The sequence below is a fragment of the Nanorana parkeri genome, unplaced genomic scaffold (genome assembly GCF_000935625.1).
Source record: "Nanorana parkeri isolate BGI_ZX_2015 unplaced genomic scaffold, ASM93562v1 scaffold295, whole genome shotgun sequence".
NCBI lineage: Eukaryota > Metazoa > Chordata > Amphibia > Anura > Dicroglossidae > Nanorana > Nanorana parkeri.
The window spans coordinates 1370282-1393954 of NW_017306563.1; the positions used below are offsets into that span (position 1 = coordinate 1370282).

The following is a 23673-nucleotide window of genomic DNA, read 5'->3' on the forward strand; positions in this document are numbered from 1 at the left end:
CTGGCCTAAACTATGCCCAGCTTTCAGCAAAACAGAATCTATAAAGAAAGTATTGAACTGCCGTATCACAAACCGTATTACAGGGAGATGCCATATTGCTTCAATCAGCAGAGTCGGTTTCCAAGTACACTGTACATATACAATGCTCGCTGCAGCTCTCCATCGATATATTTAGCTCTGTTCTCTGAAGGTTTCAAAGCAGAAGGTGCGGGTTATTAGGACAATGAATTAGATACAGCATTGGTCTACAGGACTGGGTGGCATTGTGCCAGGAGGGCACAAAGTTGGCATTGCACGGAACCCTGCATGAAAGAGATAAGGCACTGGCTGAGAGTTACAAACCAAATGTCACTTTTGCTTTTTTTAACTCTTCTGCTGACAGGGCTGCGGAAAATACATCTGATTAGGGGTTAAAAGTCTTCTGTTACAGGTCCCCATTGGCTTTGCCCCCCTGTCTTAGTCACTTCTCCACTTCACTCATTAGGCAGCCCGCGTGTCATTTCCAGTGAGGGTAATAAGATTTTTTTTTTTTACGACCAAAACTGTCTCGTGGCTGCTGCATGGTTATCAGTTATAGCCGTGCTGGCATCACAGACAATCTGCTCCATCCACTATGCCGTGAAGGTGGGGAAGCAAGGGCAGCAGACAAGAAAGGATACATGGAAATTGATTTTCTTCTCCTTTCACTTGAAATATCAAATCAGGATTAATGCGCATAGACAATAAGCGTGCTATGCTGTACTTGACTTGGGAGATAATGAATATGTCTTAACTCATGAATACGGGAAAGGCTTAGAGTGCTTTCCATTAGCACAAACTGTGCGACGAGACCCTTCCAGGGCCATGTTATGACATAAATGGGAGCCGGCAGCTTTGACAAAGGAGCACTGATACTGAGGAATCGATCCTGTATTCCATCAGTAAACACAGTGATTATTATCATCTGTACCCTAGACATACATACACTAGATTGCCAAAAGTATTGGGACACCCCTCCAAATCATTGTATTCAGGTGTTCCAATCACCTTCATGGCCGCAGGTGTATAAAATCAATCACCTCGGCAGACAAACATTTGTGAAAGAATGGGTCGCTCTCAGGAGCTCAGTGAATTCAAGCGTGGTACCGCGATAGGCTGCCACCTGTGCAATAAGTCCATCCGTGACATTTCCTTGCTACTAAATATTCCGCGGTCAACTGTTAGTGGTATTATAACAAAGTGGAAGCAACTGGGAACAACAGCAACTCTGCCATGAAGTGGTAGGCCATGTAAAATGACAGAGCGGGGTCAGCGCATGCTGAAGAGCACCGTGTCTAGAAGTTGCCAACTGTCTGCAGAGTCAATAGCTACAGACTTCAAACTTCATGTGGCCTTCAGATTGGCACAACAGTGCGTAGACAACTTCATTGAATGGGTTTCCATGGCTGAGCAGCTGCATCCAAGCCTTACATCACCAAGTGCAATGCAAAGCATCGGATGCAGTGGTGTAAAGCACGCCACCACTGGACTCTAGAGAGGTGGAGACGTGTTCTCTGGAGTGACGAATCACGCTTCTCTGTCTGGAAATCCAATGGACGTGTCTGGGTTTGTCGGTTGCCAGGAGAACGATACTTGCCTGACTGCATTGTGCCAAGTGTAAAGTTTGGTGGAGGGGGGATTATGGTGTGGGGTTGTTTTTCAGGGGTTGGGCTTGGCCCCTTAGTTCCAGTGAAGGGAACTCTTAAGGCATCAGCATACCAAGACATTTTGAACAATTTCATGCTCCCAACTTTGTGGGAACAGTTTGGGGATGGCCCCTTCCTGTTCCAACATGACTGCGCACCAGTGCACAAAGCAAGGTCCATAAAGACACGGAGGAGCGAGCTTGGGGTGGAGGAACATGACTGGCCTGCACAGAGTCCTGACCTCAACCCGATAGAACACCTTTGGGATGAATTATAGCGGAGACTGCGAGCCCGGCCTTCTTGTCCAACAATGTACCTGACCTCACAAATGTGCTTCTGGAAGAATGGTCAAACATTCCCATAGACACACTCCTAAACCTTGTGGACGCCTTCCCAGAAGAGTTGAAGCTGTTATAGCTGCAAAGGGCGGGCCAACTCAATATTAAACCCTATGGACTAAGACTGTGATGCCATTAAAGTTCATGTGCGTGTAAAGGTAGGCATCCCAATACTGTTGGCAATATAGTTTATGTAATAATGTAACATAATACCTGCAGGACCCCCTGTTTTTGTTAGGGGTGCTGTGCCACCGATGAAAGACTAGACACATTTCTGTCCACATTTAATAGGATTCCGTGATCAAAAAGCCGGACTATCATCAATGACCTTGAGAACTCTTATACTCAAAGAAGCAATACATTTCTCATTTAGGAAACCTGCAGCAGATCAATTTCTCTTTCTCATGCCAGTGTAATCTAGATCAAAGCTTTTAATTTTTTTTTTTAGCAGAAGTGGGCCCAACCTCTGAGGTTTTATAGCCGACAGGGAAAAGATAAGAATCCAGGAGCACACCAGAAACCATTAAGATACAGGCTGCTCACATGCAAAAAATGTAACGGCCCAAAAGGTTCTTAGGTATAGTAAAGAGTTAATCTAGTACAGGAAAATGTGAAAACTCCAATACACAGGCGTAAAGCCTAGAAAAAGAAAAATGTATGAATGGATTTATAGATACTTTAAAGAACCTTTTTTTTAATTAACCCTTGCAGTGGGGCTACCACTTGCTTGTTTTGGTCTAGGGAGGAAAATAGTTATACTCACCTGATCCTCCGAGCCGGGTTGGTCTTACACAGGACCCTGGAGCCTCTCTCTCTCCCTGCGCTGCAGCGGTCCAAGATCCCCAAGTCATCACGTTCTATACACTGTGTATAGGACGTAAGGCCGGAGAGTCATACCATCACTGCAGCGGAGGAGAGAAAGGGCTGTAGTGATGTCAGGAAGCTTTACTGCATGGAAGCAGTTGCAGGTGTCAAAGGGCACAGAATTAAAGTTTTGTTATCCCGCCACCTCCCAAATTTTACTGCACAAACCCTCCTAGCTCCATACTTGTTCAAGAGCCACTGCTTGCTTTTCTGCTCACATGCTTGGATGCTAAAATTGTCTTTTTGGAGGGGGGAGGGTGGGGTTGGTGTATTTAGTTATTAGGTACCCCTGTTCTTCCATAGGTCAGAGCAGTGACTAACTCCGTATTCTTGAGCCTGTCTGATATAGACAGCTCCTGCTATGCTGGTCTCTTCAGACAACCCACGGTGCCCTGCGAGTCCTTTATTTGTATTATTTAATTATAAAACAAAGACAGTACACATATTAAAAAAAGTATAAAACGTCAATTCAAACTCTGAAAGACCTAAAAAAAAAATGTAGTTAGGAGAATGATATCCCTTTAAACGCCATTGCTTCTGGGATCATGGTTTAAAGACTTTTTATAAACCACAGAACATGTAGGTCAGGGGTAGGCAAGCTCGGTAAGCCAGCTGTGGTTACTCTACAAATCCCACCATGCATCTGCCTCTGGGAGTCATGTCTTTCAAAGCCCTGCAATGCCTACCCCTGACCTAGGTACTACCCTGAGATGACAATCATAATAAAGCAGACAGTCACCCAAGAGCAAGTTATATCAAATGTCAACCTCCCATGGTTGACGGGGAGAACCATAACATCACTATCACCTAAATGTGGCAAATATGGAGGCGAGAAGGCTAAAAAAGGAGACACTTCTAAATCCCGGAATTTGTGCATGAAACTATACAGAAGTTAATTACAGGCAGTCCCTGACTTACATACAAATTCAACTTAAGTACAAACCTACAGTCCCTATCTTGTATGTAACCCAGGGACTGCCTGTACAAAACTATATCTAGGACCCTACTGAACACTCAATAGTGCAAGATGGGAGTCTGACGAATTGCTCTGGATAGGTCATTTGGCTGCTGTTCATGTGTCATTCTCCTGCGGTACCTAAGCAGGTAAGAGGGGAAGTAAGAAAACTGCGTTTTTTTGTGCTTTTAAAAAACTGCACAGGCTGCAATATCTGAAGAAGGGAACTGCCGTCAGCCCTGTAGAGTAGCAGAACAGGGGAGGGCGGGAGGGGGGATTTATATTCAGGCAAATCATTTGGAGAATTGGCTCACGCATGGATAGCTAGCACTTAACAACAAACACGTGCGCTTTTTCAAATTAAAATGTGTAAAATGAAAACAAATTATCTGGAGAAGAGGTGACACTAATTTAGCACTCTTGACTATCATCAAGCAATAATTTAAAGAATCTGTGCAGATGTCCTTTTTTTTTAGCGCACATGATTAGGAACAAACATCAGAGGCATCAGACTTTAATTAGATCGCTTTATATAAAAAGAACGCACATGAAATTCTGGAGGGAGAAAATTCATGAAGGGTCCCCGCTAGTCGATGAGTAGGTGGGAGAGGTGATGAGTGATACGTCGGGTGTCGAAATCCTATTTACAGGCAGATCACTGAAAGTGTGCAACGTTCTGCAGAATATGCACATTTCTGGGACGGCACGGGAGGATTATCATCACAAGGTCTCCAGCAGATCCAGAATTCTCTTTTGTTCGCTCTCCCGGAACTCGGCACTCTTCCCGTCCCCTATGTTCTCGGAATATTCTGCAAGAGATCGGGGAGGATTCCGATGAATAACATTTGTTAATCCACTTACATACCATACTTTCACTCAGACTACCTCTCTCTCTCTTGGTAAATTGGACTGCTGGCACTACACGGGGCAGTTTTTCTAACACATGCCAACCTTTGATTGTAGAAATGATCAAAAGGATGGCATGCTAGGTTGCCTCAATTTGCTTGATTGATCTGCATATACAAGCTGGATACAAATGCCAGCCCATTGCCCGTGTGTATCCAGCTTAATGCCTTGGCAATGACAGAGCTCCAAATCACGGAGGGAGTAGACTCTGCTTTGGCCAACGATCAGCACTGCGGAACCGGATTTTACTTTGGATTGTTTGTGAGAATTAAGGAGACGGGTTCACCTTTACACTTGTATTCTAGCAAACATATCACTGTATATAGGAGGAGGGTAAAGAATATGGATGTTCTCCTTGGTTCCATTGATGAGAGCGTCAGGACTTGGACACACAGGCGTAACCACTTGCTGACCGCGGTGTTACACCCCTTCCTGGCCAGGCCATTTTTCAGTATTCAGCGCTGCGGTACTTTGACTGACATTTATTCCGTCATGCAACAATGTACTGAAATGAACTTTATACCATTTTTTCGGACCAATAGAGCTTTCTTCTGGTGGTATTTAATCACCACTGGGGGTTTTATCTTTTACTATATAACGAAAGCCTGTTTTCCCCACGTTATGTTATAAAACATTTTTAGTACCCAATTTTTTGGTAAAATATAAAAGATTGGGTCATGCCGGGTAAATAGACACTAAACATGTCAAGCTTTAAAATTGCGCGCACCAACAAGTGTCTAGGAGGGGAGTTCCCCATACTGGAAGAATTCCACTAACTTTCGGTTGCATCTCTAGGACATGAAGGGAAATTTTCGCCACGCTACACAGACAGAGCTGTGTTTGCCAGCCTCAAAATGGAACTCAAATGATTGGAGAGAAATAACGCATTGTCATGCTGATCCAATGGCTTCAATATTTTCTGACCTAAAATATGCTAATTGTTTCTGACTGGCTGCATACTGATTTCAGGTCTGTGAACCAGCGAGTACTTTAATCAGAGTATCAACGATGATTACTTGGTCCTTACGATTATCTCCCGAGTGTTTCGCAGTGTACAACCGCAAATCGTACAACTTTTGACTTTCCAGCAGGTTAGAAAACTTCGGTCGATCGTACGATTTTCGCAAGGTTGGTGGCGTTTCCGTATGTCGAAATTCGTATGATTAACACTGCTCATGCGCGAACGAAAACACGTGTGGTCGATAACCGCAATTCGTCCAGGTGTTTTTTTTTTTTTTTTAACTACCGCTGATCCAACCTTGCGATAATCGGGGCAGGATGGGGCCGCCAAACGAAAATCGTACGACGGTTCGATCATCGGATGAAAAGTTTCGTCCAATGATTGCAAGGTGTATGGGCAGCTTAATTCTGCGTAATGTTTCAAAAAACACTCATTGAAAAACCAGTCACATGACTTTGAAAGAAATACTACTTTTCTCATTTTCTTTGGTCTGGAATGCTTGGAAACGCTTCAGAAATGCATACAAACGCACTAGAATGCACATTCTAAGCTAAACCTCCCCCACCCCCCAAACAAACAGCCCAGGAACGCGGCAAAATCTTGGTACAAATGCGGCAAAACGCAATGCATTGTGTTCCATATCTGGTCCGGAAAAAAAAAAAAAGTGTGAACCTGGCCTAAAGGAGGAGAAACTAAGACTAGAAAGACCCAACCCTGCTGTACTCACCCTTCAATATGTGTCGCATTATTTTAATAGAGCTTCCCCTCATGGTCAAGATTTGCATCACCCTCTGTCGAACCTGAAAGAAAATAAAACATGTGAATATCTGGTGCACAATGGCTCAGAAGATGCCAAGGTGTTATGGGGAGGGAGAGAGGACACACAACTGGTTGTATGCAGTGAGAGATGATTCCCCCTCTACCTCATGGGAGTTGTAGGCAACGAAAGATGTGCACGGAACAGAAAGTGAGGGGAGAGAAGAGACACGGGAGCGAGCACAGCAGACTTTGAGGATTAAAATAGTAAGACTTTATTTTAAAACAAAGAAATGTGGCTTTGGATGAATGTAAATTATGTAGATGTGTATAAGGGGAAAAAAGCTGAGGGTTTTGTGTCTCTTTAACCATAAACAGTGGCCTTAGGATTACTGCTCTCAGTCTAGCATGCATGGCGATACCCGACACATGTGATACAATCGCTGTTTTTATATGTAGCCGCACTCAAAGCATGCATTAACGTTACCATTTGTTTGTATTTATAGAAGGGACTTTAAAAAACATTTTAGAGAGCGCGCGCGAGAGAGAGAGTGTGTGAGAGAGTGTGCGAGAGTACTATTCCTGTTTAAAAGGCCTGTAAAGCCCTCCCCAGTCCCCGGTGCTCTGGAACGCACAAGCTCGCATTCCTCCTGTTGCTGTGGTTACCTGTGGCAGGCTGTTTTTGCAGCTTTCTGCAATAATGTAACATAGCAGCTGAAGCAGAAACAGACCGGCATCCAGCCTTCGCAGGTAAAACTCATGCTCCAGATCATCATCTAGAATTTCTCCACGACGCACCATATCCTAGGATAGCAAAAAAAAAAGACAAGGGTTACTTGTTCTGTCCTACAAGACAGAGGGTAAGGAAGTAGAAGGTGTGTATGTCTATCCTAGTTATTAGGGATGCTCCGATACCACTTTTTTAAGACCGAGTACCTATACTTTTTTTCATGTACTCGCCGATACCAATTACGGATACTTTTTTTTAAGGGGACAGGTCACATTTTTTCTAAAGCAATACAAAATCATGATTTTAGGTCAGTTTCTTAATATTATGAAGAACATGAACATGAAATTAATATTTATCATGCCATTGCTAACTAAGGCTTGTATCCCCATAGTGGGGAAAATAGATGAGCACATGTCCAGACTCAGTGTATAGTGTGGCACAGCTATATCCAATTCTGTATAACTGGCTTTATATTATTATACTTTTTTTTTTTAAATAAAGCCAGGTATGCAAAATTGGATATAGCTGTGCCACACTATACACTGAGTCTGGACATGTGCTCATCTATTTTCCCCACTAGGGGGATACAAGCCTTAGTTAGCAAAATCTACAGTTATATCTTTATTTAATGTATTTTTAAAAAATATTATATGCAATTAAACAGCATTTTTGTGCCCAGCCCTCATGCGGTGCTGCAGTACTAACCTGCTGTGTCGTCTTCTCCGTCTGCTTCAGCCACTCCGTGTCACAGCCTAGTCATCTGCTCCATTCTGACCTCTTCTCCCGCTGATTGGCCGATTGGATGATTGACCGGCTTCCTCACCAGTCACTCCTGACTGGCGAGGAAGCCTGTCAATCATCCAATCGGCCAATCAGCGGGAGAAGAGGTCAGAATGGAGCAGATGACTGAGGACTTGGAGGAGGAGTTCGCAGCCATCTTGTTTCATTGAAGATGCGATGGAGGTCCTGTGTGTGGCGGTTTCGGGATCTTGAAGATGGCGGACGCGGCACAGGTACTAGTTTTTTGTATCGGAGTATTTGCACGAGTACTCGTGCAAATACTCGGTATCGCCGCCGATACAGATGCTTGTATCGGAGCATCCCTACTAGTTATACATGGCTGTATTAAAACAACTCCAACTCAAAAGGAGACCTGAAAACATCTCAACTATTCCAATATTGCTGTGGAACACTTTCCCCAGCAAAATGGGAAACACTTTCCACTACTACTGGCTTCTTCCAAAGTTCTCCATAAACCCTACATGCTGAACCAGCTACACATACTATATCCCGCCACACAGTAAAACACAAACAAGTATAAACAGAGAAGCAGAATTTTGCCCCGGAATTCATATACTAAATTAGAACTACACACCCCCCCCACCCCCTTCTTTTCTTTCAAATTGTTTTACTTTGTTAAAGAAATTGTGTTATTCTGATTTCCGCTGTCCTAATATTCTATTCTATTGTTACAGTTAGCGCTGATACATCTCCTCGTGTTATAAACCAAGAATGTCTCGATGACGCAGGCTTGTTTCCTAAAGTGTCTCTTGCTATTTTAAAGCGGAACTAAACTATACATAATTGCAAGGCGGTTGAGGTTTTTTGGCAGAGGAGACATGCAAAGTCTCTTCTGCCAAAAAATTTTCTCTTTTTCTTAGCAATTCTTTGTTGTCCTATCATCTGACAGATGCCGAGAATAGAGCTGGAAACGATTTTAACTGCCATGCACAAGCACAGGTGTTACATCATCAGCGGTGATAGAAGGGCCACAGAGGAAACTTTTTCCATTTTAATTCCCAGCTCCATTCTCGCCATCTGGCAGATGGGAGTAGGCCTGCAACCAACTTATCGATGATAATCGATTGTGAGAATAGTTGTCAACTATTCTCATAATCAATTAGTGGGGGGAAGAGAGATGGGAGGGAGACTAGGAAGCATGGAGCTGGCTTTCCGGCCAATCAGGAAGCTGGGGAGCGGGTAATGACCAATCAGGAAGCCGGGCAGCGTGTAATGACTCGTCTCCCGGCTTCCTGATACTGGAATTTCTGGTATCAGGAGATAGGCATGGGTAGCATTTGTTCAAGTAAGAGTACTCGCCCCAAATACTCTGTATCGGCACCAATACCATTGCTAGTATCAGTGCATCCCTAGTAAATACTATTGGTTGTCTTTTCAGGCTGGACTTAATTTTTTTAAATAGTAGGAATCGCTTTAACATGGGATCTTATAAAGGACCTCTGCCATACATGTGGCGATTTATGCATTTACGTTATGCACATTGTTTTTCTACATAAAGAAGTGCATTTCTTTGCTTGATGCACGAAAAAAAAGAGATATATATATATATAGTTTTGCTATTCTGTGCACTGCTGCAGCGGATAAATCAATAATTTGATGATTGAACTTAAACATAACTCTCTGCTTCCAATGCCTCTTATTAAAAGAATGAATTTTTACACTCTCCTCTGGGGGATAAGATAAAAGCTGGTGTCATCAGGCGAGCTTATGACGAGTTTCTTCTTAGAGATGAAAAAATGAGAGAACTAAGAACTGATGCAAAAACTTGCCCCAGCACAATTCTCCAGCGTCTTCCTCTCCCTATGAATGCCTCATAGGGAGAAATGGCCAGCATGGTTACATGAGGCGAGTACAGCCCAGAAGAGTTGCCAGTCTAAATGTCAATCCTCTACCAGGCAGAGAATTTGGTGTTTTGTTCCCCAAGGAGTAGGGATGCAATGATACCATCGTTTTTCGGTATCGCGTAGCGATATTTTTTCTTCGGTACTCACCGATACCAAATACCGATACCGGAAAACCAGGCGGAGTGTAATGACTCGCCACCTGGCTTCCCAATTAGCATGGAGCCGGCTTTCCAGCCAATTAGGAAGCCAGGGGGGTTGGTAATGGCTCGCCACATGGCTTCCTGATTGGCCAGCTTCTCGACCAATCAGGAAGCCGGGGAGGGGGGGGCGGGTAATGATGCGCCATCTGGCTTCCTCATTGGCCATCTTCCCAACCAATCAGGAAAGGCTTCCTGATACCGGTTTGGGTATTGGGCTAGGCATCGGACCACTTGAGAAAATAGGAGTAGTCGCCAAATACTCGTTATCGATACGGATACAAGTATTGGTATATCCCTACCAAGGAGTATGAAGAGGTAAACTGCAGTACCTAGGGTCATTTAAAAAAATGAGGCACAAAGATACTAACGTGTTTTTCGCCTTCTATTTTCTTGTCTGCCACCCGCACAGCATCCAGATACTTGAAATACAGCTCCATCAGACGCTCTACCTTTGGAGTGAAGAGACACAGGTTACTATAGGCCGTGGTAACACAAGGGACAGTCTGAGATCAACCCTGAGACCAGAGACTGGTCACAGGTACAAGGTGGCCACATAGACACTGACCTTTTCACAATCAATCTCTGTGAATTTGTTTAACAGTCGTGTCCTCTGTTGTCCTCTCAGATTACGAAGCAGGGAGGCCAATATGGAACAGACATGCTCTGTGCAAAAAAAAAAAATGTTTCAAAGAGGCGTGCATTCCCAAAGCCATTAAAATGTATTAAGTGGGATCCTAAAACAAATCCATGCTTTACCCATGCAGGACAAGACCAAGGATTGCTTTAATCCCCCTATCCCCAGCAGCACACACTTACCTTTCCTTTGCCCCCACGACCAGTGGTGTCACAAGGGAGATGCGGTCAGCACCCAGGTTCCACCAAAATGACCGACAGTCATTTTGGTGTCACCCCTATGAAAAGGCGGTCACTCGGTCATGGAACGAGAACACCCACAGTGTCAGGAGAGAGGAGGGCCCCAGCTGCATACCTCATCCCACCGGGTGAACGTCCCCTGCTCTCTCTGCCAGCATCCATCACCAAGATGGCAGGCGTCAATAAGATGATTGCGCACGCGCGGCAACGTCACGGCGGGGTGTCATCGGGTCTGTGCCAAGTGAAACCCAGCCTCGGGACGCCCCTGCCCACGACTCCTTTTAATCATCAGCACGAAAGAAAATACCTGTACTTCCAGATATGAAGGTTCATGGGGACTTGCCTTCATCTCATGGCAGCGCTGATAGTTGGCGATTGACCCAGGGCTGTCACATGGTGGTGATGTGAATGAATTGTATGCAACAAGCTGCATAAATTAAGGGCGCTATATAAAAATACTTGAAACAAATTAATACATTATTTTAAATTGAGTGCTTGGTACATGGTACTGAGGCCACCAGTAAAACAAGCCTTGAATCCAGCTGACTGTCGAGACATTTTTCTACTAAAGACAAACTTTTGTTTCCAAGACTGTGCTGTTTATCCTCAATTGTGTCCGGCTCTGAGCTGTCTCCCAACAATAAAAGAAAAAAAAAAAGAACGTTGTTCATGAAGCCGATCCAATGTGACTGTGCTTCGCCATAAAGGTCAGAGCCCGGAATGACAGCGGCATCTTCTACTGGGAGAGGAACGCGTGCACTGAGGGCCTCGCTTCCTGTCATCACAAACTGACTAACCGTTTCACCTGGGACTGCTGTCTAAAAGCAACACGCAGCGGGTGCTGCTGGGTTATCAGATGGATTAGCCTGCTGTGGCAGCAGCGCCTATAAAAGCCCTCTAGGATTTCCTGGCAGAAGACAATAAACATTCTGCATGGCATTCATGATAAGCCGTTTGCTGCATTTCAGTGCAGGGCATGTCCTTCTATGATAGTTTGCCATTCTGTTTTTCACTTACACTACAGACAAATAAGAACTCAGGATTTATACTGACTTTGTCAACCTTCACAGTGCGTCTCATTTTAATTTAGTTATAGTACTCTGCCAGCTGCTCCCTTTAGACCTAATCTGGTCATACACCATTCAAGCAGAGTGCGCCCCCCTCGGGGCTGTTCCGAATATGCTCGTTCAAACAGTAACCGCGGCCAATCACTGTTCAGGTAATACAACAGCCTGCAGGGGGATTCGCACATACATGCTAAAGCGGGGATTCTCCCAGCCACACTGTTTTTTTCTTCACAAAACACACACACACAATTCATTAGTATTCATAATGCAACCTCCCCCTCCCTGGACAGTGTATTGTGTGCAAAGGCAGAGCGGGTGTTTAGTGATTGTGTTACAATGACTAACAGGGAGGGGGAGAGCTGTTTGGAGTCTGCTTTACAATCCGACACCGGTGTCAGGCTGAGCTTCCCGTGGAGAAAATTGTTATTTTCTAGGATTCAGGCCTAATAAAATCTTCATTAAAAAAATGAAGAAAGCCTGCAATGCGAGTCATTAAAATGTGTACCCGTATACATCACTGCACTTCTTCATTACCACAATAACTGTTAATCACTTACGAAGGTGGAAATGAACTTTAAGCACTCCTGCAGCTTTTTCTAGATTGGGCTAGCAATTCACCAATTTATTTTGTTCATTGAATAGTAAGCAGTAGGCACTTTCCTAGAATCCTGGCTTATTGTACTAATCTGGCTTTGTGCAGTAAGTAAATTGGGTGGTGGGCGGTTGTGTAGGAGAGTGCCTTGCCGGTTCATTATTTTTGTTAGCATCGAAAAGAAAGTAGAGCGGCCTCCTGCTGCACAGTAAACACTGCCAATATCTGTTCACTCACCCTCGTGTTCCTTTTCGGAGATGCCAGTCTTCTTCATCTTTTTAGGGGATTTCATAAAGAGTGGGAAGATGGTCCGCAGCCCCAAGATGTCCACAAATTTGTGACAGTTGTCGCTGCCCTCAGGGCCGATCATGGCGTGGTCCAGCACGCGGAGTGCACTGCAACGCGACATTTTCTTTTCTCTGCAAATGAATCAAAAAAGAATGTGATTTCCTTAGTGGTTTAGGCATCTCTCAGCAAGAAGGCTGTTTATACTTCCCTCTGCAGCAGGCATCGACTTGGATCATCGCTTTGTTGAAGAGTCATGGCCTTTTAGGAGAATCTTCATATCAAACACTTCTGTGCTCTCCTGCCGGCTGCTACCTCACTACTGTATCCTGCAGTGACATTGGGGTTAACAGATGGTACCACATAGTGTGGCAAGGTAATGGAGGCATGTGAATTCGCCTGTAGTTCTTCAGCAAAGCGATGATCCAATTCAGCACCTGCCACAGAAGTAAGAACATTTTTCTTTTGCAGGACTTTTTCCCCAATATAATGAACTTAGTCTGCAACAGAGTCACTGTAGCTGCATTTTTGCAGAATTTACCTATAAATCTGCACTGAGCAGCTTTGCCAGGTAGCCCACAGTGTCTGCTCAAAAACGTCAGAATTCTTCACAGTGATACCTGTGCATGCATGTGGTGGCCTCTAATTTAATGGAGAGCCTGTCTACGGTTTGAGTAGCCTACAGACAAGCTTCCCTTTGAAGAGTACCGCTATGTGAAAAAGTAAGTACACCGCATGGAAATTGTTGGCTTTTCCAACATATCTGAATAGGCCAACATTATATCTTGACTCAAACAGTGCTTACAGACAAAGGCGATATAATAACCTATTTCTTGATTTTGAACCATACTTTGGTGGATTTGCTAGTCTGCTTTGGATCATTATCGTGTTGAAAGATCCATTTCCAGGTTAATTTCCACTTGCAGACAAATGGCCTCACATTCTCATCTGGAATACTTGTGAGCGACCTTGGAGCGGTGGGTACTTTACAAAACACAAAGGGACCATCGGGAACAAAAGTAGCCACCCTCCAGAAGGAAGGACAGTGTCAGCACCAATTCAGAGTTGATTTGAGGATCTACAGTTGAGTGATGCACAAATAAGGTACATTTCTGCAAATAGTTTATGGAGAATTATATGCAGAGTGAAATAGAGTACTGAGCGATCAAATACCGCCCATCGCTCAGTTCCCAATCATCTGCCTGAGGGCGATGACTGTCAGTCACCGCTCCCTGCAGGGATTCCCCCCAACCCTCTCTGTTCCTCCAGTGCTCACTGGAGGGACAGACAGGGGAGGGAGGGAGAGGGTGGGCGCAGCTGGCTGTGACTCTAGAGAGGAAGGGCCAGCTGTCAATCAGGAAGCAGGGTGGATCCCAACAATATTGTCGGGATCCATCCTGGCTGCACAGCAGCTCTGTGCTATCAGCATATAGCAGGCAATAGCCTGCTATATGCTGAGTTTTGGTCACATGGGGACATTAGTCCTCCCGTGAACCTAAAGAGAACTATGGGAAAAAAGCTTGGGCCATATTTCTCTTTTAAGGAACTTTAATGCATTTTTAAGATGCAAGTCCTGAGTTTAGTGTCACTTCTCTCTTTTCTTAAAAACAATAGTTTAAAAGGAGAACTATGAGGTGAGTGCTCACCTCTCGATCCTGTCACAGCTCTTGCCGTGACAGGGGAGGGGCTGGATTCCCCCCTCCGATCCGCCAGCGCTGACTGGCGGAACGGACGGGGGAGGGGGCGGGTACAGCCAAGCAGTGTCAGTCACGCAGCTGGGCGGATCCCGGCACAATTGTCGGGATCCACTTCAGCTGCGGCGTCTCAGTATACCGCGAGAAGCAGCTCGCGGTATACTGCGGCGTCTCAGTATACCGCGAGCTACAGCTCGCGGTATACTGAGCCTAGGGTGACGGGAGGATGCTAGTTTGTGTCCTCTCGTTACCCTAAGGAGAACTATGGGGAAAAGCCTTAACCCCATAGTTCTCCTTATAACACTGGAAAAAAAAAAACTGATTTAGTTCCTTTGATCCAAATGACTGATTACTGATATAATACACCATTTAAGGCTATGTTTTGATAGGACTCTACCCATCAAGTGATTGTAATATTGAATAGTTTTAATGTTTAATGTTATATGTATAGGCAGCATTAGTCTCAGCATTTTTTACTATGACCTCTTTTCCCACCCCATGTCTAATCTCAATTTAGGGGCAAGTAAAATGTGGCATTCAATCTTCCACTTACAGTGAAAAAAAGTGCCAAGCGTGGCTCTCATTGCTTCTCAAGCACATTGTTTCAAGCCTCTATGGTCAATACTTCTAGGTTTGCTTTCTAAACAGATATACTCCTATGTTTTACAATATCATCTACCTTAGCATTAGATTCATAAGCTGCAGCCCTTCTCCCTTCAGGAATCTCTCCCTGTTACTGCTGAGCATCAGACAGGAGCAAAGACCATCAAACAGATTCTCCATCATCTCCTGCTCCTCTGCTGTGCTGGGATCGTGTCGCTTGAACACCTGAAAGCAAAGAGGAAAGTATAACGTATCTTCAGTCAGCACATCTTTTCAGATATTATTGCAATGTTTGCCTTAAAGTAATCTTTCATTTGACTTTGATTTCTACATGCTTGCTGTTCTGCAATTTTGTTACTCTATGAAATATGGAAATTAGTAGATTAGCTGCTAAAGAAGATTAAAGCTGAACTACATGCTAAACATACATATAAAATACATATCTGGGAGCTGTGTTACCTGCAAAAGGATTTGTACATTGGTCTATTCAGTCCTGAAATTGACACAGCTCGGTCACACAGAATAGAGCTGTCTGGCAGGACAGGAGAACTGATTTTCTCTGCTGCAGTCAGGTAACACTAACAGGTCTTGTCCGTCCCTCAGCCTGTGACTGGACAGTGAAAGGTAAAGCAGTACTGATAAGCTCATCTCTCTGCTCTCTCATTCTATTACAATGGCTTCTTGCATTGCGGCACAACTAAAGACTCCTTGCTGCTTCCCGGTCTAATAGCTCTGCTGCACAGAATGTACAGTAGACTGCAGGAGGCTGATGTGTGCTTAATTTCAGGTACTTGCACTGTCTGCATTAAAATAATTAAAAATGATGTATTAATGATAAATCTGTGCCTTTTATATCTGCCTGGAGTTCAGTTTTAAACACAAAATGTAAGCCAAGCAGATAAAAGTTTAGCTGTATTTTTTTTTAGAACCATGAACGGCTTTGGCAGACACTTTTTTTTGTTTTGCAGCAGAATAAGATGATCTACAGTAAGGGTGTAAAGTAAAAAAAACAAAGTTTCCATAGACAGAAAATAGTATATTAAGTTCTATGAAGATGGGACAGGGTGAGAATTGTTATGCAGAAAAGTGCCTTGGTATTGAAGCAGAGTGGGTGGCAAAGGACAATGACATGGGCAGGCATGCATTGATATTCTCTTGTACGAGCTGAGGCAGCAGTCTACCACCATACGCTGGGAGAGATGCCAAGGTGTAAACGGGCTGGAAGTGGGAGGCCCTCACCGATAACTGCTGAAGCAGCACGTCTATTCCATCCAGCTCCCCCAGGAGTTCCCGAGTGTCTGTGAAAGGGGAAGATAATGTCAGCACAGAAGAATAAATCCATCAGCACAGAGGATCAATACACTCTGACAGGGGGCAAGACGGTACACGATGCTGAGCAGGGAGGAGATAGACAAGGGAGTGAAATGGAGAATGAAGAGCAGGCACAAGTATAGAGAACTAGAATCACAAACACAATAAAACAGATGAAAATTACAGTTGGTTACTGAATTCAGAGGCGACATTAGAGAGAACCAAAATGCCACAAGCAGGGATGAAGAGAGCTGAATGGGAGGAGGCAATTAAACTGAAGAAAAGGAAACATTCTAAACTCTAAGAAAATAAGCAGAAAATGACATTGAAATCATAATCCTCTTACCATCATTGTTCTGTAGAAGAATAGCCAGGATTTCACTGCAGTAGAGTTTGTTGGCATCAAATGGCATCTTGGCCTGAGCGGCACAGAAAATAAGGGCATTTAAGCAGTGGGGAACATTAAGAGCAATATGGGAAGTATAGCGAGTAGGAGGTAGTCTCAAAAATGGAAAACTGTGCTGAAAACTGTCATTTTGGGAGGCAGGGATAATAAGCATAATAACAAAACCAGCACTCTGTAAGAAGCACAATCGACTGCAATCTCTCAAATAAGGCATCTTATTGTTAGAACTACTTGTACCTGCTCCAATACTTACCTCGGATACCAGACATCTCTCTCTGACCGGCAGTGCCGAGGGAGCATGGGACCGGCTTCCTTTTCAATCAGGAAGCCGGCTATACTTGTTGTTAGGCAGCCCAGCTTCCTAACCAATTAGGGAGCCGGATGGCACATCATGACTTGCCTCCTGGCTTTCTGATTAAATCAGGAAGCCAGGCTGCCTAGCAACAAGTAAAGCCATCTTCCTAGCTAATCAGGAAGCAATCTTAAAACTATGCCCCAAATATTAACAAAAATTTGTTTTGTGTATCACTCAGCTGCAGATCCTCAAATCATCTCTGAATTGGTGCCGATACTGTCCTTCCTTCTGGAGGGGGGCTACTTTGTTCCCTGTGGTCCCTGTGTGTGTTGTAAAGTATGTGAATTAAATATATATATATATATATATATTTTTTTTACACCCAATAAATATATATATTTTTTAATTCATTTTTAATATTTAGCATCTCTTTAACTTGCTGCTCCAGGTACCTAACATTTCCAGAAGGTGGTCAGCAATGTAAGCCCCCATATTTGTCTCATACACGTTTCCTTTAAATTGGAATAATACTTAAAAACAGGGAGAATATAGATTCTAAAGCCTTAAGTAATTGGGTGTCCCATAATGGCTCACAAAAGTACCATCATAGAAGGGAGTTCCGTGTTTCTAAGGTGTACAAGACCAGACATCTGACAGTGCCTACATTCAGCTACAGTAAAAGCACAGTAGAAGGTAAGCCACATTACATCATACTGGCAGAGTCAGTAGTTAGAGAGGAGGCCATTATAGATATATATTTTCTTTTTTTTTTAAAAGGAAGACTCTGAAGGAGGCGAAACCCATATTCCTCGTAAGTGCCCTATTAGGTGGACTGTGTTACCTATAAGCTTGATGTAGTTAAAAAAAAACAAAAAACAAAACAAAAAAGCACAAGTTAAAAAGGCAAAGCCACCGTGCTGGAAATGTCAAGGAGGAAGGTGGGGAAAGTGAAATCAATTTACCCACCTTTAAGCGTTTTAACAGCCATTGGAGAAGGCCTTGCTGTGCTGCCTCTGTGCAGATCTCAGGGCGGAATTCAGTCATGTTCTCAATGATTGCTGAAGGAAGAAAAGGTTATCACTGAACACGTGCAGCTACAGATCAATACTGCTCTCAATGTCCTGCATTGTCCTATATAACCGGAAAACAACCAGCATGCTGCACGTATAAAGAGCCATAAGGCCTGGTGAATCTATTACACTTTCATTTCTATTCTATGCCGTTATATAGGATATCCCCCCCAACACAGGAACTGCTTTACATACCAAAATACATGAATTAAACTGAAATTCATTTTAGCATTTTGTTGAGATTTCTTTTTAATTAGATATGCAATACTGGATATATTTCATGTTTATCATGGCTGTCAGCAGATGTAGCTCTGTGCTGTGCCAAAGGCTCTTATAGATATTCAGGGGTGTGGAAATACAAAAATAAACTATTTGTCCAAGGACTAAAGCGGGGGCCTAATCTACTAGTCCCTCATCAAAATCTACTTGTCTTGATGCAAAAACAATCATTTTAATCCAAACTGTATTTGACTGTGCTAAGAAGTGCTTCTCATTCATAGATTTGAGCGGGTAATTTCATTTTCCCAAAATTACTTGTGAAAGTGAACTAACCCTTTAAACGTACATTGTGCGCGCCAGGGAGTGCAGCTGCCCGGCTACCACAATATGGCACACAGTGGAATGGAGGACTTACACACACACAGACATACACAATGCCCTACATGTACATTTATTTGCATGCAGATGGCAGGGGTGGAAGGGCTGGTTTAAAATTGTATTTGATTATTTTTTACTTAAATTGTTTTATTATTTTTTACTTTATCCTTTTTTTCCATTTTTATTTAATTATTTTTTCACTTCTTTGGTCTTTTAATTAATTTTTTTAATTTTTCCACTTAAAAAAAAATGTTTTCACTTAACTTTATTTCCTATCAGCCAGGAGCTAACAAGCCCCCTATGTAATAGAGTAGGATACAGAGAGTACAGCGCTCCTGTCTCACACAGAGGATCGGGGAATGGATAAGCAGGCTGTTTCAAGTGTTTTCAAGATCACTTGCACAAAACGACCAACAAATCCCCCTGCTCTGCATTTAAATGTAAAAAAAAAAAACAACAACAAAAAAAAACACCTGCCCGGAATTGCAGGTCTCAGGCATCGGGCACCCCTGAATTTCAATTGGTAAACGCCAAACTTTCTCAAAGAAACACAATTGCACTATTGCAGAGCGGTTATATTAGCTTACTCACTCCCCCCACTTGTTTTAACCTTTTGCTGCCTCACTAATCTTACTGCATGTATGTATGTGTGTGTGTATATATATATATATCAATGAAATATAGAATTCATGTGCTCATCCCACTTGATAGATCTCGATGATGGATGATAAAATAAAATTAATTATCAACTGCTAAAACCAAAGTTCATTATTCTAAAAGGGTTCTAAAATGTTTTACTAAAATCACAACATTAATCAAATGCAAATAATTCTATATCTATATTCAGTCCAGCTGGAACAATCGTAGTAATTTCATAGATCCACTTCGATTCACTCCTGGGCTTCTTAATACAATCCCCCCTTTCACCAATCAGGTTTTATTATCTCCACCCCCCAAAAACTAGTTCCTCTCAAGTCCTTTTGTGGTGTCTAGATAGGGGACGTTTGTCACACCCTAGAAAGATTTTGCAGAAATGCTCTAATTGTAATTCTTAATTCTTGCTTTGCTCTGTCTACATATAATTTATGGAACTTCTTTTGTTGTATACGCTAAGAAATCTTTTCATTTTGTATGTTCGTTGTGTATTTTTGCATGCCATGCATGTCCCACATCCTACAAATTCCTTGAGGTCTTCACTCTTCCCCAGAGATGGAGTTTTGCCACCAGTATTTTAGGTAGTCAGGACCATTTCTAACCCCAAGATCTTCACTTTCCTACATATAAACTTCAGCTTTCGAGGTAGTTTAGAATTTAATATGAGGTCCTCCCTCAGTACATCCTTATATCTGGAGATAATCTTTCTAATTTCATGTGCCTGTGTATGATACTTCAATATAAAAAGGTACATTAAAATCATTGTCTGTGTTTTCTACTTTTCTTTTGTCCCTCAAAAGTTCTTCCCTTGATATATTGTATATACTACTTGTTCAGAGTCCTTACAACTGCAGTTACAAATTGAACACAAGCTGCCATTTATACAGTCGGTTGATGAATACTCCCAAGGGGCAATTTATGTGGTTACAAAGGAATTGCAGTAACATTAAGGCCTACAAGGAGGAAAAATAACTTTTAACCTCAATTTGTTTTTTAAAAAAAGGCTACAATAAAAAGGAAAATCTTGGAAGGGAGGCGACTGTGTTTACTTGAGAAAGACTGCCATTTACCAATCGAAACGTGACTGAATTAGCCCTGTAAGTACTTAGTGTGACATCACTTGGGGCGCACTAGCAAGGACGTTTTTTCTCTCCTGTTTTTGGTAGGCGGCCAGCAGCCGTGGCCCTGCCAACTCACAGCACTTTTTTCTTCTCTTTAGTACTTTCCCTATACAGGTGAAACTCGAATAATTAGAATATCGTGCAAAGTTCATTTATTTCACTAATGCAACTTAAAAGGTGAAACTAATATATGAGATAGACTCATTACATGCAAAGCAAGATAATTCAAGCCGTGATTTGTCATAATTGTGATGATTATGGCTTACAGCTCATGAAAACCCCAAGAACCCCAAATCCACAACCTCAAAAAAGTAGATTATTACATGCAATCAATAAAACAAGGATTGTACATAGAACAATATCGGACCTCTGAAAAGTACAAGCATGCATATGTACTCAGTACTTGGTTTGGGCCCCTTTTGCAGCACTTACTGCAATTACTTTTGCACGATATTCTAATTATTCGAGTTTCACCTGTATATCCTGGAACACTATAGGACCGAGCATTAAGACTCTGGGTCAGAGGGCATCGATGATGAATAGTATGAAGTAATTGCAGGATTATTATTTCTGCTTTTGACTTTTTTTTGTTGAATACTGCCTGTGTGGAAAATTGTTTCCTGTTACTTGTAACAGCTGCGGTGTTGGTTACAATTCTATTTGATTATGATACAGTGTAATATTTGGCTGTCAAACTATGAGAGAAGGTTACGGCATCTGAGCTCACACTAGTGCAAGTGCTATCGGAACGTTTTGTGAATAATCTGCCTGGGCCACCTAGAAACAGTGAAAGAAGGTGGGAGCCCTTTGAGTCCACCTGGGATGACAAATGGGCTACCTATCTTACCGAAAAAAGCAGTTGCTGAGATGAGCCTGAACCACATCCAAACAATGGAGAAAGATTTCCTTTTGGTGAACAGGAACCAGACGCAGGGATAAAGGGCAATATCCTGGTTAAAGTGGGAGGCAGAGATCACCTTGGAAGGCATAGGCCTCAACAATAACTTGTCCCTATGCAAGGCCAAAAAAGTGTTCCTTGCAGCCACCAGCTCAGACACCCTCCCTGCTGAGGTGATAGCAACAAGGAAAACTAACTGCGGGTCAGAGTAAAGAGAGAAATGTCTAGTGATAGTCTCAAACTGGGAATTCTAAAGCACTGAGAGAACCACATTTAAATTCCACAGTCAGAGGTAATTGGACTGGAGGGGGATCATATAGAAGTCTCCCTGCAAGTAAAGTCTTATTGAGAGCGTGGGAATCCACCAGTCTCCTGATAAGAAGAACAAGGTAAGATACTTGGCCCTTGATGGTGCCAAGAGCCAAATATTGATTCTACCTGAAATGATATACTTTGTGAAGTGGACTTTTTAGCCTTGAGCCTCATAGGGATCAAAGATTCAGACATGTATCTGTATATAAGAACCTGGGCTTCAACAGCCATGCGGTTAAACCTAGTGGCCAAGAAGCAGGTTGATGAATTGGTCCTCAGGATGTTTGGCAGAGCCCACAGCATGTTTAAGAAAGGTCTTACCAGGCTGATGTATCACATCCACCTGGACCAATGAAGACCACTAGAATGCACTTAATCGCGATTCTGCGCATCCAACTAGGAAGAATATTTGGGGAAGGAAAGGCAAAGATCAGAGTGTACTGATCTCATAGAGCCACAAGTGCATATACCGCTTTCACTAGCCGATCCCTGTACCTGAATACAAACCTGTCCAATTTGTTATTGAACCTGGAAGCCAGGAGATCCACCTCCAATATTGGTCCACTCTTCCAGTTGGCTGCTGACAAGGCTGAAACTTGCTGTTGTGCCTAGAACAGGATCTGTTCTACCTTTCTATCCAAAGTTCCAAGATTTTGTTTGCGAGATGACATCTCACCAAAGTCCCCAGCACAGAGGGGCCAGGAAACCCTCTGCCAGCACTGCAGGCTCAAGGGTAAAAGACAAGGCCCAGACAGCCGATAGCGAGGTTTACGACGGGAGGTGACCAAAAGTCAGTGTGCGGGTCGTAGGAATGCATCAAAGATCTAAAATCTATGCAGCAGGAGCAGCAGTGGAGGAAATGCTTCCTTGATGCTGTTTGGTGGGAAAGAGTGTGCGACACTCCACCCAGTGGAGTAACATCAGCATTTAATCCCACAGCATTAACACCTTTTACTGCAAAACCAACAGGAAACAGTGCCCAGCTGCCAATAAAAATGAGGGATCTCTTGATGCCAAGAAAGAATGGCCCACTCGCTACAGAGGCCTCAGAGACATAGGGGGGTATTTATCAAACATGGGGCAGACAGAACCTGGAGCAGTTGCCCATAGTAACCAAATCAGCTTCTCAATTCAGTTTGCTCATTTGAGCTTTAAAAATTAAACAGAGAAGCTGATTGGTGGTCATGCATTACTACTCCAGATTCTGTCTGCTCCAGTTTCTGATAAATTCCCTCCAAAGCATGCACAAAACCAATACCGGTAGCTCTGAACTTGGACAGCCCTCCTCAGCTAACTTATCCAGAACCCATAGAAAGTGCCCAAGCAGAGCCCAGTGCCCCCCAAAGGCACTTCCATGCAGCAGGGTCCAGTTGCTGTAACCATCCAAAAAGCTAGGCTAAGAATGACTGAGTTGGGTAGCTGCAAGTCGGTGGTAGGACCACCTGTAGCAGTCTAGAATGGAGTCTTGATTGAAGTGAAAAAAAAGCATCTAGAAACAATTCACAGGTTACAGTCTTTAAACAGCAGTGGTCAATAAAAAAAAAAAAAATCCATCCTTCTAAGACACTAGCGAGGTATGCTGGTATTATGAGGGGTTATCCTTGGGCTGGCCTACAGTTTTGTTCTATCTGTTTCCAGTCCTCATGTAGATGGCAGTAAAACCTGAAGGTTTAGCACTGTGTACCTCAATGGGTGAGGGGTTCATTTTAATTGCCCCTCCTGTATACATTATCCTGGCAGATGCATGATGAGATTTGTCGTTTCACCACAGCTGGAAGGCAATAGTTTATATATAGGTACTGTTGCATCCAAATGAATTGCATCAGTGCACAAGAGCAAGCCACAACTGGGACCAATTGCTCTTTGTCTCTGAAGA

General features: G+C 43.2%; 1 protein-coding gene across 1 annotated transcript in view; it reads right to left on the reverse strand.

The window, feature by feature from the left end:
- Positions 1-4334: 4334 nt before the first annotated feature.
- The window catches only part of CTNNBL1 (catenin beta like 1), a 37955-nt gene continuing 18616 nt past the window's right edge, over positions 4335-23673 (reverse strand). Inside the window, exons 7-16 of the mRNA XM_018557670.1 lie at positions 18112-18203; positions 16791-16863; positions 16373-16431; positions 15210-15358; positions 12789-12970; positions 10585-10682; positions 10388-10468; positions 7111-7248; positions 6416-6488; positions 4335-4630 (exon numbers count right to left, since the gene is read on the reverse strand). Of these exons, the coding sequence (XP_018413172.1) occupies positions 4542-4630; positions 6416-6488; positions 7111-7248; positions 10388-10468; positions 10585-10682; positions 12789-12970; positions 15210-15358; positions 16373-16431; positions 16791-16863; positions 18112-18203 (1034 nt within the window). The 3' untranslated portion in view covers positions 4335-4541. The remainder of the gene's footprint in view (positions 4631-6415; positions 6489-7110; positions 7249-10387; positions 10469-10584; positions 10683-12788; positions 12971-15209; positions 15359-16372; positions 16432-16790; positions 16864-18111; positions 18204-23673) is intronic.